The sequence below is a fragment of the Anopheles maculipalpis genome, chromosome 2RL (assembly GCF_943734695.1).
Source record: "Anopheles maculipalpis chromosome 2RL, idAnoMacuDA_375_x, whole genome shotgun sequence".
Lineage (NCBI taxonomy): Eukaryota > Metazoa > Arthropoda > Insecta > Diptera > Culicidae > Anopheles > Anopheles maculipalpis.
In genome coordinates, this window is record NC_064871.1 from 70445415 (window position 1) to 70463936 (window position 18522).

Consider the following 18522-nt stretch of genomic DNA (forward strand, 5'->3'; position numbering starts at 1 on the left):
TGGCTGCTTTCTGACTTGATATTGCCTGCTCTTTGCGATGGTTATATCTTCCAGCGTGCTGCTCTGGTTGTACCCTCTTTCTACGGGGCGTTTACCGTTCCGGCTGCGGCGTTTTTCCTTGCCATTTGCTGTGTCTGCTCCACGTCCACTGGATGGGTTTAAGGATGCGCAAAATATTCGGTCCAGCCTTTTTCCCGGAACCTCGGTTCGTCGGGAGCGTTACGAGATTGTAATCTCGTGTTTCGCACACGCGCCGCGGTACAGTTTCATCGAAACATTCCTGCACAATCAAGCGATCCCTCCGGTAACCGGACGTTCGCTTGATTCGTTTTACCTTTTTTTGTTCGTTGGCTCCATGTCTCCATTTCCGGTACACTAAGGGGTGAGAATGAACAGAGTGTGCAGAGAGTACAAGTCGTATGCTCGTCCTATCGTCGTGCTGCTTGGGACATGAGCGAATGCTTTACAGATTGTGTCGTGAGTTAGAGTTTTTCGATTATGGTATTTCTGAAACAGACCATTGCAATTGAAGAAATTGGAACAATTCGACCAGCAATGTTGGTCAGTTCGGATTGGTTAATGAAATTTAGGACGACAGAACACAATCATGAGACAGTTTCGGGGGGAAATTGATTATCTGATTCAGTACGATGGACGTATCTTACGAGTCGATGATCGAATAAAGTGTAATGGTACTTTAAGAAACTTGTTACTATTTTACGGAAAATGATCAGCTTCGTAAAAAGCCTTTACTTCTATTTACGGACCTACTGAGAGGAATAATATTTAATGCAATATTCTATTCTGTTCCAATTTTAAAATATTCATTATTCAGCCTGCGGAGTTCAAAACTGACGTACTGACGTTCAGCATTTCAACACCCGTCGAAAATCAAGCATCCAAAACAATTCAAAGCCCCAAAAACGCAACGCAGCCATGCATCGATCCACTCTTTGATCGAGCTTAAAATCATTTGTTTTCGCTTCCATCGTTTGTTTACCGTTCTTCGCGTCCATTATTCTACCACTAATGGATCGGAATGTGAAGTGACGTTTCCCGGGCACAAGTCAGAAGCACAGTACACATTACCATATAAAAGTGCTCTGAAAGCTCTCGCGGCACGGCACCATCCGCCAGTGACTTTTGAGAAAAGAAAGAGAAGAATCACCTTCCTTTATCTGTACACTGGGGACGAAACTGTCACGGCTGACAGCATTTTGTTTTATCACAAATACCGACCGTTTGCAGCGTGTAGAATGTGCGTCCTTTCTTTCCACGCCCTTTTGACGAGGGCTGTCGGAATGGCCCGTAGGAATGACATTGTCAGGGCACGATAGTATACATACGAATTAGTTTGCGTCATGAGTTTGCTAAAATAAAGTTGTTCAACAGCGTGAAGGTGGGATCTTTTAAGATGAGAAAAAGTTTTCTTGAATAGCTTGCAACGAAACACCGTGGCCATGATTTTAAACTCTTGTTTTCTGTTTTTTTTTTACCACTGTTTCTTTTCACCAGGCCAACGTTAGCACAGCGAGCGCCTTCGAACGAATTCAAGGGAGCGGGTGTCACTGGCCGTTCCACTGACTCCATCACCAACGATTGTCGGTGGACCTCTGATATACCGACGGGGGGAATCAACCACGGGAGAAGCAGTAGAAGCAGCAGCGGAGGTAGGATAGTAAAAATAGCTCGCCCAGAAGTACTACCATCAACGACAGCACGATGGGTGGCTTTCCGTTCGAGCGAACGACGGTTGACAGCTTTCTGTCACGCTACACGACGGAAACATCGATACCGACCGCAACGACAACGGTCATGGCCGTGGAGGAGCTTTTCTTTAACGTCACACCGTCATCGGATTCGCTGCCTACTGCCAACGGTACGCTGGACGTCCTTGCGGAGGAATCGGAACCGACCTACTCGCTGGCGCAGATCATCATCCTTGGCATCATTGCGACTGTGCTGAGCATTCTCACCGTAGCCGGCAACGTGATGGTGATGATCTCGTTCAAAATCGACAAACAGCTGCAAACGATCAGCAACTACTTTCTGTTTTCGCTCGCGATTGCCGACTTTGCGATCGGCCTAATCTCGATGCCACTGTTTTCCGTCACCACGCTGCTCGGCTACTGGCCGCTTGGACCACACATCTGTGACACCTGGCTTGCGCTGGACTATCTAGCATCGAATGCCTCCGTGCTGAACCTGTTGATCATTAGCTTTGATCGGTACTTTAGCGTCACGCGCCCACTGACGTATCGAGCGAAACGAACGACGACCAGGGCGGCCATCATGATCGGTGCCGCCTGGGGTATTAGCTTGCTGCTGTGGCCACCCTGGATCTACAGCTGGCCATACATTGAGGGCAAGCGAACAGTGCCCGAGAAGGAGTGCTACATTCAGTTCATCGAGACCAATCACTACATTACCTTCGGTACGGCGATTGCAGCGTTTTATGTGCCCGTCACCGTGATGTGCTTCCTCTACTATAGGATATGGCGTGAGACGAAGAAACGACAGAAGGAGCTAAAAAATCTCACCGGTGATCGGAAAAAAGATTCCTCAAAGCGGTCCAATTCAAGGTAGGTGAAATTTTTATCACTAATGATGGCCTTCTTATTCTTCTTAGCGTAACGACCAGTGGAGGTCAGGCCATGCCGGCCATATAATGACGTCTCATACATTTGGTCACTCCAAGGTCTAGCTGGAAACTTATGTATGAGTATTGTTGTATAATTCTGTACAATATAGCCTACTTTACCTTGCTGCCATTATTTCCTCAGGCCAAAAAATGCAGCCCTAATAAATAAGGCAATAATATATGAAGGGAAAGAATTCACGAAAAAGGATGCAATAAAAATAGCATCACTAAGCAAACGAAGTTTCCCGCTCAAGTTTTGGTAACTTTTGGGATTGGTTTGGAATCGGTTTGAGTCAACTGCCACTGAAGGTTGAGTTTTATGCACAAAATACCTTTATATTTCGCTTATTTTATTTGGATAGGACGAGTGTTGATGTGACCCTTTTCTATAGAGAAATTGGTAAATAAAGTCTTTAATTGATATACCAAACACACATAGTTCTTGCAAATTGCGTCTACACATCTAGTCCTAGGTAAAAAAGCTAAATTACGGCGCGACACACGCTTATTCAAATAGAAAAATCGTGAGGTAAAAGAGAAGAGGAATCTATTTGGAGCAGAGCAACAAAGTCTGAGCAACGAAAACTCGAAGCTCCTAAAAAACCTCAGTAAGTCCATTTATATAGAAAGTCATAACCTATCATCGGAAGGATATCGGTGAAAAATTTATTTTCACAACTGATGAGTGTAAAAATATGGTGTTTTCGTTATTTTTTGTTTGTTTATTTTTAGAGGCTTTGAGTCTTAGAGACTACCTTCGCCTCTCTACTGTATAAAAAAAATGGTTTAATTTAATACAAAGCTATGGCATATGTGGCTTAAGTATTATGGAAAACTAATGCCTATAAAACTATGGAAACTATTATGGCATATGGTATCGGATAAGTTTAAACTATTGCTTAAATTTCTTTGTATAAATGACTGATGCGTAAAAATCTAACGAGGCGGTTCTGCTGGAGTTTGTCGGGTGATAGGATTGTCGTTAAATCGAGTTCTAGTAGGCAGGTGGCTCGGTGTGTCGTGTATCCATGGCAATCGGTGAGGATGTGGCGGACGGTGATGTCAACACCACAGAAGCTGCAGAGTGGAGGACTGGAATTTTCTAGGAGGTAGGAGTGCGTAAGGCGGGTATGACCTATACGAAGGCGGGAAAGGACTCGTTGGATGTGGCTGGATTCGGTAGTAGGACGGAGTTTGTTGCCGAGGTCTACGTTGTGCCATGTGGAGTTCCAGTGTTGGGAGGCAAGGGTGTTGGTGAAGCTAATGGCATCTCGGCGTGAAAGGGTGTTGTGAGGTTCGTCGGGACGGAGCCGATCATCGCTGGCAAGTTGGTCGACTTTCTCGTTTCCGTTGATATCGGAATGACCCGGAATCCATCAGAAAACGATTGTCGGGGACGCCGGTATGGAGTCTAGGAGCTGAATGTCTAGGAGCTGAAGCTGAATGGGGTCTTTGGAGGTGCCGTGTTCCAGGGCAGCCAGAACACTGGCACTGTCGCTGAGGATGACGTTCGGTCGGTTGGTCTGTAATCCTTCGTGGGTGGCTAATTGAATCGCTATTGCTTCGGCGGAAAAAATGGAGCTATGATTAGGAAGTTTGATGGTGCAGTTGTCCGTGGTGGAGTGGATCCCACAGCCGGCTGAGTCCAGATGAACGGAGCCGATTGTAAAGATATGGTGAAAATGTTTGTATTTCGTCTGAATTATGTGAGTAAAGGTACTATTGGCGATGTGGCAGTTTTTTCCAGTTCCTCGGAGAGAGCTTCTAAGTTCCCAGTCTATGGCAGATGTACGGAGATACCAGGGATGAATCCTCCGGCGGGTGGTGTTTTCGTTATCCAGATAAAAGACAACAATACTAGCACGAATAAGGTGAAGAATCTGATTTCAACATGGGATGTTACATTGGCGTTGCTATCATCAATAGTTTCAGGAGCTTTTTCATTACAGAGAGAGCTTCCACTTTCGATTTTTATACTGGCTTTGAGCCTCTAAGACTTTATTTGCGTCTAAAATAGTCAATGAATGTTATTTAAATGCTAGTCATAATCTTAATCGCTCACGGCGAGTTTTAAATGTGTTCAGACTATGCTTCCCAGCAGTTATTGCTGGAATGCTGTACTTCCTAACATTAAACTTCCTACAGTTTTTGTACAAATGATATGAATGAACAGCGTGTTCTGCGAATCTCTGTTTCTTCGGTAAGTTTTAGTCGATTGTTTGTCTTCACATTTATGACAGCAAAAAAACATACAGTTTTTTTGCAACAACATCTTTGACAAGCTGTAACGTCGTACCTGAAAGCTGAGTTCTCGAAAAGCTGTCTAAAAAAACACGAATTATTGAAATCGTTCGAAAGAATGACTTCTACAATCGCCTATAAATGTTTTTGCAATGTTAAAATGTTTAAAGTTTATTGATATAACATTATAAAATTACAAAAGAAGACTTGAATAATGAATTTTGAAGATATTGTTGGTGGTACTTGTGCTAGTTCTCTCAGTCTATACCAGTTGAAAACTTTATTTTGTAGGTAATTAGCGATGCCACTTTACAATTTGAATCATAAATTTGAAAAAAATTGTTAAACAAAATGAATGCCAAATACAACCGAGTATAGAACTGTGGGTTTTGGGATCGAAACATTTACATCAATAAAATAGAAGCTGCTGAGTCAGCAATAAGTAGTTAGTTAGTGTGTTGTAAGCCACGATCTATTTGTTACTTGTTACTCAAATTACCGCATCAAAGGTGTAAGTGAGGAGAATTAAGATGAAACTGCTTTCATGTAAACCGGCGCTTGATGATGAACAGTCCTCCAAAACGTCTCAGATCTAGCGCATGGCCATTATTTGAGCTATTATTTCACTTGACAGCGTTGTCGTTATTTCTACGACTTAATTGACTTACAGAATTGAATTTATTTATGGGTTTCCATTTGTGAATTGTGAACCAGTGAAACAGTAAGATGTAATCACCTTCCGAACGCATTCAGCAGTCACGCTCAAAGAGGATTTCTACCTGATAGTAAAGAACTATTACTGTTCCTGGCAAGAATTGTACCATTTGTTCAAATGTAACTATAAAGGAAAGCTTTAAAAACAGCTCCACTTGTTTGCCGTTCCGAATCATCCCCATCCGATGAGTACCGATGCAGCCGCACAGGGACACACCCGGTAAAATTGCAGCGAATTTATTGGCGCTATGAATAATGGAACCACTTTGTACGGAACAGCCGACCAAAGGACCATCCGCAGCTCAACATTACCATATTCCCAGCGCACCATGATCCGTTATGCTGATTGTGACCAGCAAAATTGGTTGTTTGGAGTGTAAAGTTGCTCGCCTAGATGTTGAACATGGTATCGATGGAAGGACTTTACTCAAAGTTGCCCTTTTTAGGGGCAATTTCTTGTGACTTTACAACGTTCAGCTGTGGTGGACAAAGTTAGAGGATGGCGATGTTTGCTTGGCTGCTTATTTTTCAAACAAATACCACAGCCCAATGTTGTTTGACTGTTTGTGTGTGTGGACGGTTTTTGGGTGAAAATTGGTGACTTCATTCTGCTAACTTATTGAACGGATGGTATGTACTGTGCTGTGTGCGGTATGTGGAATGGGAGTTTCTTGCTTTCAAAGTTGTGCTCTGGGTGCTTCTGTTGAATTAAGTGGGGTTTGGAAACACTAGTTCTACAGATGCTTGTTACTTGTTTATTGCATCGATTTCCATCGGCAAACAATAAAACTCTACTTCCACAAGCATCACAGAGATCGACGATGATGTTGACCGAAAGTTGTATGTGGCTAGATATGCACTTGTCTTCCACAGAAGATGTTCTTGTTTTGCTGGGTACCATCGAGGCATGTTCGACTTTGAATGTTGTCAACAAATCGGCATCTTTAGTTGGTAGCAGGGAATAGAGAGATGCTAAAAAAGGAAAAAAGTAAAGATACCGTTCAGTCAGAGTTGGAACTGGTGAATTTGCTATTAACTTTGATGGTGATGATGTGAACGTTGGGGTGTTTACTGTCAGAATTATCCATTTAATGAGAGTTATTTGCTGATTGCTTTGCTTGTACAACCCAGGAAATTATGATTAAAATATATAAAATGTTTAAACAATAATGTCATACATCACAAGCTGAACTTAAACTAAAATGACCTTGGCAAGGAATACATGTGTTGATGATGACTGTTATATTGATTTATCGCGTGAGCAGCCAACGGATACTGCACTATCGACGTTCCGGATGATATGGCAAGAAGCTAAACTGTAGACGATGTTTGAAGCAAGAAGCACGCTTGAGTTATTTTGCACGCGACCCAACAAAACCGCAACAGAGGTAGTAGCTTGCATTGATCGACTGATTTATGATACGTCAACCAGGAAACCTGCCTCATTGATTTATCAACGTTTGGTTGGCTCTTATAAGAGTGTAATACCACTCTTTGTTGATTCAATGAGCTTAATTCAAAAGTCAAATAAAAAAGTTCCATCTTTGAACATTATCTTGGTAATAAGTTTGGGAATAGTAACTACAAAGACGGATATTCTTCAATGATTTGATGCAGTCATTATTGTTCATGAGATTGTGGTGGGGAAAAAGAAACTCGTTTTTATAATCGCGACTAGAACGGAGCAACGTGATTGCTAGCTGTGCGGACCAACATCTTTCTTTTATCTGACAGTCCAGGCAGTCTGAAGATTCTGGATGAGAATCTTCCTTACTGGAATGTTGAAGACATCAAGGCCTTACCTTGGGTAGGAGGTCTCTCGATGCTCATCGGTGGAGCAAGTCCGCCTGACGACTTTGGATGTTCAGAAGGAATATCCCTTCTGACAGGCATGTTGGAGGTTTGAGGCCTTACCTTACCTTACCTTACTCAAACCTCTAGAAAGAATTGAATGCCAGGTTTAGCTTGTTGCACCTCCTCTCTAGACAGCTCCTCAGAGACTGAGAAGACAACTTTATTGCTGAGTCTGCGATGGTTTGTTGTTGCTTGTTTTGTGTTGCTGACTAATGTCTGGACTCGCGCATCGGTCGATATGTGGCGCGTTGGTTGTTTTAAATTGATATCAAAATGCATTGAGTCACTCACCGTATAATGCTACGTAACGCTTGTTGTGTGCGAGATAATGGTTACTGGAGAGATGTTTAGCAGGTATGCTACAATCGTTCGTATCGTGTGAAAATGGGGGACCAAACCTCTCGACGTATCAACGGGTCTTCAGGAGTGCCACAAGGGAGCAACCTTGGTCCGCTTCTCTTCGTGATATTCATGAACGACGTCACACGTGTGCTTCCTCCTGACAGACACCTGCTTTACGCGGATGACGCTAAATTGTACCCTAATTGATACGCAACCAGGAAGATCAGCTGCATCTCCAGAATGCTCTTAGCGCTTTCCAGTCCTGGTGCTGTACGAATGGCTTGGAGATATCCGTCGATAAGTGCGTTACCTTTGCCAGAAAGCGTAATCCCTTAATCTGCACGTATACATTAACGACGCTGTCCTTGTCCGTAAAAGTGGCGTCAGAGATCTAGGAGTGCTCCTTGACGATAAGTTGTGCTTCCATGACCAGCTAGAGCACATCGTCGCTAAGGACAATCAGCTAGTTGGCATTCTGAAGAAGCTTGGGCGCGATCCTACCGACCCGAATGACGTTAAGATGCTTTACTGCTCCTTAGTTTGGTCTCGTTGGCTCGCCTGGAAACCATCCAACGTAAATTTACACGGTTTGCGCTGCGTGGCTGGCTGAACTTTTTGGCGTAGGTCTACTTGACATTCGCATCGACTCGCCGGCGCTGCTCTCTGCAATCAACATTTACGCCCCGGCAAGATCGCTCCGTGCTCCGATCACTTCTTGACGTAGGGGAACGTCGTACTCGTTTTGGTACCTCTGATCCGTTCCTCGTCATGTGCCACGAATTCAACGCCGTGTGTCATAGTTTTTAACCAGACCTGTCGCGCTCTGCGTTCCTTAATTGTATACGTACAGTGCGGCCCGTTACTTTTTGAATGTAAATATGCAAGTGTTAACTGCAAGTGTTAAAACGTAAAAAAGGCGCTTCAAGGGGTCCACATATAGTTCGTTGCATTCAACAAAATAAAATAACAAATAACATGGTTCGAAAATACACATAATCTAAACAGATAGAAATTTTCTTCTTCTAAGGAACTATAACCAATCTATGATCTGCTTTGTTCAATGTCATTGTACGGACAAGTCTGAGCATCAGTAAAATTCGATGTATTGCACGCGTTGAGCAGTTTAATTGAATATCTCTAATTAAGCACAAATTAACATCGTTCAATTCACCTGCATACCAGCATGTTGTTGGTGACTGGAAAGTCAGCATCACTGTTGCATCCGTGCGTTTATTTTCCCAAACCTGGGTTGTACTGGTGAACTAATGAGTCTTGATTTTGCTGCGAGAGGAAGTATTGCATTATTCTACCAATCATGATTCAGCACATCCGTACCAGAGGTTGCTTAGGGATTTGCAAAGTGCATGGGGCCGGGTTTTATTGTACGATAATGTGAAATTATTTTACGATGCCTAGAGAACGAGAGAGAGAGAGACAAGCACAGAGGCAAGGCACGCGGCTCTGGGGACGAACGATGCATATCGAATGATATCTTTACGTTGCACACTGTTGCACACAGGATTGGTGACACACGCTGACTGCCACTGATCCGAGCCTCTATCGAAAGATGGCTTCTTGCCCATCGAACCCATACAGTGATATTTATGCACCATTCTCGTCTTACCACTTGCATTGCATTTTGGGGGTAGGCCAAGTGTTATTTCTATACCATGTTTCGATACATTCATTCCATTCATTCCATTACTTACCTTGTTCAGTAAATGAATGGTTTTAGATGTTGAATTACGAAAGATTTAACGAATTTTTTAGTTGTATTAGTGTACATTCTTGACAACACTACGAGTGAGGAGTTTAAACTGACGCAACATGACAGTAAACTCCTTTGCATGTAAACAATGAACTGCGGACAACTGAATAAACAGTTGAAAATTGTAAACTCGCAAGTCTGCAAGCAATTTTGTTAGACACGTTATCGCAACTATTCAGAGAACGACGAGGTTGGGCTGGACAGTGTGGGTGCTCTCTTCGCCGAGGAGATCGAAGAGAAGGTCTTGCTAGACATTGCAGCAGATGTCGGGCCAGGGCGGACGGGCCAGGGCGGAGGAGCGTACACGGCAAAGGATAGCAGCTGATGTCGACGGCCAGGGAAGATGATACTCTGCGGGCAGCAGCGGAGGCAGAGCGTGCAGGAACAGCTCCACCTCCCATTCCGAGACGTAGCCGAGGGCGAAAACCTTCCCCCGAAACGGTGCGACTTCGGCATGAGCGCCGAATCTACATGCAGAGGATATGGAGATCTAGGGTAAGCGAGGGAACACTACCACCTGTTCCTCCTGGAAGGAGACGCCGCCGTCGAGAGCCTCCATCAGTGGCGGATTTGATTCGGTCCAGGAGGAATCGTAGGACGAATGCTCGAGAGAGGAGGAGAAATCGCAGAGTTGGAGAAACGATCAGAGTCCTCGAGTTTTCTCAAGTTAATACCGAGAGGAGGCGGTCGCTTATCCCCTCGCTTTTAGAGGACATCACTTCGGGACGCTAAGCGTGCAGGCGTCAGTGAAGGACGAAGATATCAGAAGCGGTGTATGCATCAAATGAAAACTAGCGGTGTTTAGTTCTTTGGTGGGAACAACCCCCCATAGGGAAAGCCCGTGCGGGGAATACCTGGGTGAGGGAGACAGGTAAACAACTTTGTTTTGAATAAAGAATATCTGTAATTAAAAAAAAAAAAACAACTATTGGCTACGCCTCCAAAGTCGCACCCTATTACGTTAGAATCCCCACAAAATGGCGAATTTAAAGCAAAATCCGCAAATTCTTTATCAATTTTGAGGTTTTGTACAAGTAATTGTAAGCCGTAGATGATGCTCAAGCTCTCATACTCTATATAGCCGTTTTTAAAGCTGGATCGTGTCATAAAAATAGCAATGCTCCAGGATTAAGTGTTCAAAACTTGAAGAAAAAGTTTGTCATTGATTAAAAAAGTGTTGCACTCTCAGCATAATGAGCGTTCAAAAGTCGTGAAGTAACAAAACTTTACTGCTATTTTGCTGCAAACTTGCTTGCCTTGTCGTGTCGGAAATGGAAATATCCACAGCACCGGTCATCCTGAAAACGGTATATTGGTGTTGGGTTTCCTATTAAAATTTTTCCTTCCCTGAAATGTCGAGCAAAAGAATCGGAGAATCTGGTGATTGGCATCCTCGCCGCAATTCCGGGAAATGTTCACCTGCCACAGATGAATAAACCATTTTTTGCAAGCCCGTTCCTCGGGTGTGTTGGGTGCAACTTGGAAATTGCATCTTGAAATTATGAGACAAAAAGCAGGAAAACTGTCCGTTCAGTCCGAAACGAGGAGCTGGAGGGTTTTGGGATATGAGTTGTGCATTAGGTTTACATATTTTATAGCGCTATTGCAATGCAATACCGGCAGCACATTCTCACCTGGGAGTGGATGAATTTCAATCAGCAATATTATGATAACGGTTACATACAGATTCAATATGCAAATTTCTCTTAATGTGCAAGTTCAGCATCTCAGATGTTTTAATTTACCATGCACAGCAGTTAGCAGCAGTGTAACTTAAGCAATCAGATGCATAAGCGCAATCTGACATGTCTCAAGAGCTGTACCAAATTCCCATCCTTAATCTGGGACTCAACTTCTTTTCATCACCTCTCTCTCTCTCTTGAATGTAATCCGGCGATTGATCCGAATACCTTTATTCTGCTAGTTTACATTTGCTGAAGTGCTTTGTGAACCACTTTTCTTCACAAATTGCCCATCATCATGCTCATTGTTCGTTATGCTAAGCTTTAGCAACCAGCTTTCTTCTTCGCTTTCTCCTGCTATTATCGTCTTTAAAGGACGAAGAAGTAAAAAAAAATGCTCTTACATATAATGGGTTTCACAGAATTTCACCTTCTTCAGCATGTGGCATGTGGTGAAGGTTTTTGGGTTGTGAAGAAAGATATTCCGGCAAGGCAAACCATTGCCGAAGGCAGAAAGTAAGAAACGCAACGATACAACTTCGATGTAAAAAGAATTATATTGAGGTTACACGTGAAGAATGGCCCTAAGGGATCGTGGTAACGGCCAACCGTGCTCCGTTTGCCCTCCCCCTATGGACGGGAAATGGCTGGGAGAGCTTTAAGACGCTCGTTGAAAGATGCCCATGTCCGACCGATACGGTCGCATAGGTGAACTTCAGGTACCGGGTCGAGGTCGCCAGTGCGACTGGTACACGCTTTCGCTTGCTTTGTGTTCGACCGTGTACTGCACTGCACACACACTAACCAACTACCGTGACTCGCTTGACATACTAACGTTCCGGCATGTTTGTTGCATGAAGTTAAAATGGTCAGAGAGAATGGAAAATGGGCGCACCGCCATCGTCGTCACGGTACGGTTGTCCAGAAGCTGCACTCACGATTGTTTGCAAGTGTTTGTGCACATGAAGCTGTTGGTGGATTGGCGAATGTGTATGCAGGTTTTGCACTGTTTATGGGGATATTATACAAGGTAATGTAGGGATTCTGAATATTTCATTTGACGGTAACGTTTTATAGCACTCTCTGACATACTCTCGGGAGTCGGAAAAATATAGGGCAGGGAGATGGGCAAAGATATCGCACGGACAAGGATCTTTGGTCTTTTCCGCATCCTGTAACGAAGGGGTAAGTCGTTCCGGGTGAAACAATGAACAACTTGTTAGGTGACTAAAGCAGGCAAGGTGTGAGGCTTAAGATGAATCGCAATAAGGCAATGTGGTTTTTGCTAAATGGTTTAATTTACTGAATAAAGTCAATCCATTCGATTCTTAAGCCATTTTATGGTATTAATTTCTGTGGCATAGCGTGGCAAATGTCGTGGACTGAACAACTTTATTCGATTCTTAATTATGGCGTCGATCTTCACATGGATGGCCCGAGGTTCTAATTCCATTTGGATCGTTCCCTCGTAGTGAGGAGTGATTATCCCACTACAAGGGCATGACCTAGAAGGCCCATTATAAATTCTTCTAGTTCTATCCCTCACACACATTGAAATGTGCTGTATCCGACATCTCAAGGCAGTACAGCCAAATAATGGGTCAGTGATAGTTTTCAAAGCGACCCGGAAAAACATTTTCTAGAACTGGCAGTGACCTTGTCTTTTCACAATCAATTCGCGAGCCAACCTGAATTTGACATCACAATGGAATCTGCTCAAACAGGCATCAAATTTAATTTTGAAAACATTCAGATAAATTTCCCCCGTCCACACATCCACATCAACCAACGGCAAGCAAAAAGGAAGCTAAGGAAGAACATAAAGAAATCATTAAACGACGAAAGATGACACTTTTCATATCCATCCACTTTCAAACTTTTCCTTATCTTTGTGAGAAAGGTGGAACGTCGTCGTCTTCTTTCAGGGCGAGCAACAAAAAAAAAACTTCATTCAGCGAGATCGAAATAGATGTTGAACAAGTTGAAAAATAGAGCAAATGGACGAAATTCGAGCACTTTCCAAACGAAGGTAAACAGTTTTTTCCTCTGTTTTCTTTTAAAACATTCTTGGGTATCGGTTTTCCTGCACGAACAGTGTGCTGGTTTTGTTTCGGTTTTTCCTTTTTAACACTTCAATTTATCATGCTCCAGCGAATGCTGGTAGTAGGTAGTAAAATTTGGTCCAATCCAGGTGTTGACGGTTGGTGACGTTTAAGCTTATAGCTGAGAGATGATTTGTGGTCCTCATTTCATTCTTTCGTATTTTCGTTGCTCGTATTTGCTCGTGTATCGTCACAATCGCGAACAAATTGTTAGTGAAGTTGGAAGGCAATTTGAAAACCAAGAACATTCCTTTCTGTGATGCTAGTTTGTCTGACGGGTAGTTTGCTCCATCGAGATTTCAGGCGCTTTTGAGGTTTTCAGTAGTAGTTTTTTAGTTACAATATCGTACGTTAGATCGGGAAAATGTGTTGTTTTAGATTTAACGGTTGTAAATATTTTGACAATATTTTGGATATAAGAATCATTCAGGATTCTTCTTCTTGGCTTAAAGATCCCTAAGGTCAATGCCGGCCATCAGATGACTCACTAGACTCTCCTATACCACGTAGTTGGATAGTCCGTCCTCAATACGGGGGGACGGTCCGGATGGGATTTGAACCACGGTCCTGCCGTATGAAGACCGGCGCCGTTATCACCTGCACCACCGGGACGCCCCTCACTAAGGATTGTTGGGACTGTTTAAGTATTGCATGTTATAGAATTTCAAGTATGTATGTCTTTAGATCTTCGAATTAAATTAACGAGGCAGAGACCAAATTGAAGGTGGCACCATCAGCGGCCCTACTAAGAAATCCCGAGCTACGTGGGTGTGAAATATGGATAGGTGATCGCAAATTCGAAGTCGTCCAAAACTTCACCTATCTCGGGTTAAACGTCAGCACTGAAAACAGCATAGAGACGGAGTTGTGCGCTAGGATGCTGGAGGCCAGCCGGTTATTCTACAGCTTAAGGAAACATCTCACCTCAAATAACCTGGCGTGACGGTCGAAGCTGGGACTGTATCGTACCTTTGCAGTCCCAGTACTCACATACGCCTCTGAGACATGAACCCTGTCCAACACAGACGAAGCCCTCTTAGCCGCGTTCGAGAGGAAGATGCTAAGAAGGATCGTTGGACTCGTATGTGTGGAAGGACAATGGAGGAGCCGCTACAATGACGAGCTGTACGAACTGTATGATGACCGCACCGTCGTGCAGCGAAATAGAATCGCCAGGCTCCGATGGGCTGGCCATGTTGTACGCATGGCACCGGACGACCCAGCTCAGAAAGTCCTTTTAGGCCGTCCACACGGACGGCGTGGTAGGTCCAGATTGAGGTGGGAGGATGGCGTGGAATCATCCGCCATCAAGGCCGAGATAACGGATTGGCGAACGACGCCGCGGGACCGTGGGCGGATCCGGACTCTGGTGCGGCAGGCCAAGATCGCAAAGTAAGATCTGCGAATGCATTGAAGAGTTAAGCAAGAATCGTGTAATCTTTGCTTACCGCCGGGGCGGCCCGCTGGGAAAAGGCGACAGCGGAGCCCTTATTCAAACGACAGGACCGGAGTTCTAATCTCATCCGGATCGTCCCCCTTGCAGTGAGGATTGACTGTCAAACTACCTAGTATCGGCAAGTCTAGTGAGCCATCTAATGGCCAGCGGCATGACATAGAAGGTTGTAAAACCAAGAAGAAGATGTTATAGAATTATTGTGTAAGTTTTGCACGTTTTGAAATGAGATATCTTTCATACAACATTGAGCAAAGTTTCTCATTTCATCATCATCTGAAAATAATATCGGAAATAATACCCACCAACAAATCCATGCAGCAGCATGGATAGCCTGAGAAAGTTAGACCGTCAAATCGATAATGATGAACGTCTTAATGCCGATTCGATTTGGTTGCTTTAGTTTACCCGGTGCAAGGTTTACTTTTTGGCGGGTGTACACACCCAAACCGATCCCGTAAACGCCTGTTGAATGTCAATAAAGTGTCGGAACGAGGGAAATTCCCACCGTTTTCATCGCTTGTCTCGGTCGGGTAGTCTCCGCTGGGCATCGCACGCTATGAGTAATCCATTTCAGTGTCTTAAAACAACTTTTCCCGTTCTATTCTTGCGCTTGCGGGCGTCCAGACGGGCAAAGTTCCATTTACTTGTAGTATTGTGCGATAGATTAAATTTACTCACGTCAAACCAAGAGGAATGATTGATGATCGGAATCGAGCCGTACTTCATGCGATATGCTAGCTGTATTGTAATGTGTGCCTGAGGACACGATAAAATCTGGCAGAATTAGATTCGTTATAGTAGTTACAAGTATTATCAGAAGGTTGATGCATTTGTAAAATATTTTTATCACATGTCCAGTCAAAATCGTCGAATTGCTCTATCAAATTAGTTTTTTTTTCATAGTTTACCAAAACGAAATGAAGTAAATCAAGCGGATAACTGGTAAACAAGATATGTCTGCTTCTTTGATAGCTTTATCGAAAGTTATCAATCTGTAGATTACACACCAGCGACCTGAAATAGGCTGAGAGTGTTCTTTATTTAGCAATAAATAAGCGCTGCTCGAGTGATAATGTTTTAATCCAAATCATTATCGTTTGATTGGAATGTTAATCGGAACGGAACATCATCAGACAGTACGAATTCTTCCGGATTGACCTTTAGAAATGATTCCTTTGAACTTCATATGTTTGAAATGCGTCATCTCCTATGAACAGCACTAAACCTATTTTAGGAAGCTGTGTTACCATGTCATCAAATATTAAACTTTTGTATGTGAACGTGTGTGTGTGTGTTTGCGTGTATTTTGGTGTGCCATTAACATGGCCTAATTGCAATACTTTGATTGATGAGCAAACTGAAAACTCATTTAATATCTTTGGTTACAGTCTGGCCCACATATCGGTGAACGGAAGTGCAGGTTTTTTTTTGTGGTAGAAGAAATGGAACAATCGTTCCGGTTCCCCTTAAACAACGACTGTACTTTACAAGGTTCCATGGGCCAGCCACACTCATACACACCTCGTGTGATACTGTTATCAGTATAAAAGCATAACGCAGCAGTACGGAAGCACAGGAGCACCAGGAGCACCAGAGTTCGGTTGGCACTCATACGTCAATCAAAATGGCATTGGTAGAGTCGTTCCAATTTCACTCGGTGTGAGGGAAATAATGCAGCCACAACCAAGGATGTGGTGCGCAGATCAATCAAGCTTCTGTTACTCGATGCTCTAGGGTCCGTTCGATCAATTGGAAGGCTAAACCCTGAAGCGATGGAACAATGTGTATGGGGATGGTTTGGCCACGTTTTCAAGGATCAGTTTAAATCAATGTGCTCTGCGTCTGCCAGTCTGCCATACAACAATGGTGCCGTCGACCGGTGGCGAAATGTGACGAGATCATGACCCCTTTGCTACAGCATACAGGCCGAAGCACCATTGCAGAAGCGTGCACTCAAACAAGCAACGGAGTAAATGGAGCAAATCATTGGAAAATGAAACCAACGCCACACCAACTCCGGTGGCCATTAGAAGTGTTTCATTTTTCAACGGCTTTCGGAACGTTGCGCTTGCCGGGTGCAGGGGGGTTCGGGCTTTCGTCCTGACGGGTCCTAATTGGAAACCTAATCACCACGATACATCGTACGGCGAGCGTTGGAACGGGAAGAGACCGTTGTTTCCCGAAGGAGCTTGGGAGAGGAAAAAAAAATGATCCAAAAAGAAAAAGCTTCAACTCAATCTGAAAAACTGGCGTGTCGGAAAACTGTCGATGGGCAAGGTCATTTCTTTCGACGCGATTTTTTTTTATTGCTGTTGGACTATTGTTTGTAGCTTTTCGTCGACTGGTGAGGTGGTAAGTTTACAGCAACGTGATAACTTTTGGATATTGCTTTGGGGATTTGATCTAACGTACTGGAAGCGCAGAATGGAACTACATAAGCAAACGTACATAAACCGTTCCTGTTGAACGGTCCAATTGTATTTAACATAGTGAAATCGATGCGTGAAATGGTATACGTTGAAGATATTGCAACGGTTACAAAAAATGATCTTTTTGGGACGGGAACGGGACAAAAAATGGTGGACAAAAAATGGGCGGCCTACGATACCATAGATCGAAATGAGCCATGAAACATAATGCATGGCTGCAAAAGACCACTATGGACGGGGTGCAGTGCAAGTTGAGAGTTTCGAGTATGTTGTCGGAATCGTTCGAATCTTACAGGGGTCTGAGGCAAGGGGACTCTCCTGTCTACTGTTCAATGTAGCCTTGGAAGGTGTCATACAAAGCGCGGGGCTAGACAATGATATTCGTGGCATGATCTCCCGGTCTATCCAATTTCTTGACTTCGCGGTTGACATTGGTGTCGTTGGCAAGAGAAGAAAGAAGGTGTGTGAGGCGTACACCCGACTGAAACGTGAAGCAGCAAGAATTGGATTAATGATCAATGTCACGAAGACGAAATACACGCTTGCCGGAGGCTCTGATCGTGACAGAGCCCGAGTGGGAAGCAGCGTGTTAGTCGACGGCGACAACCTCGAGGTAGTAGAGGAGTTCTGCTATCTTGGGACTGTCGTAACTTCGGATAACGATGTCAGCAGCAAAATCAGGAGACGCATTGTGCAAGAGAATAGTGCCTACTACGACCTTCACCGTCTGCTGAAATCCAGAAGACTTCGAGACCGCACTAAATGTGAGATATATCGCACACTGATTCGCCCGGTGGTCCTATATGGCCACGAGTCTTGGAACATACGAGCGGAGGATGCAAACTGCTCTTGGCGTGTTTGAGCGTCGCATCCTCTGCACCATCTTTGGCGGTGTGTTCGAGCATGGAGTGTGGCGGAGAAGGATGAACCACGAGCTTGCTGAGCTATACGGAAAACCGGACATCCTGACGGTAGCAAAGACCGACAGGATACGATGGCTGGGGCATGTTATGAGGATCCCGAACTCATGCCCCGCGAAGAAGGTATTCGTCAGCGACCCCCAGTTCGTTAGGAGGCGTCGGGGAGCACAGCCAGTTCGTTGACTGGATCACGTGAAGGGAGACCTGTCGGAGAGCGGGTGCCCACATGGATGGGAAGCTGCAGCAAGGATCCAGGGAGTTTATTGGAGATCTATTGTTGACTGGGCCATGTCACGACGACGACGAAATGATCCGCATGTTGATGAGGAGGGCCCTCATCAACATGCGGATCATTTCGTGATGAGGATCATTA

General features: G+C 44.2%; 1 protein-coding gene across 2 annotated transcripts in view; it reads left to right on the top strand.

Moving 5' to 3' along the window:
• Positions 1–1657: 1657 nt before the first annotated feature.
• LOC126555981 (muscarinic acetylcholine receptor DM1) overlaps positions 1658–18522 on the top strand; it is a 31216-nt gene continuing 14351 nt past the window's right edge. For both annotated transcript variants that reach the window (XM_050211135.1, XM_050211136.1), the window contains exon 1: positions 1658–2582. In XM_050211135.1, the coding sequence (XP_050067092.1) occupies positions 1723–2582 (860 nt within the window). In that variant the 5' untranslated portion in view covers positions 1658–1722. The remainder of the gene's footprint in view (positions 2583–18522) is intronic.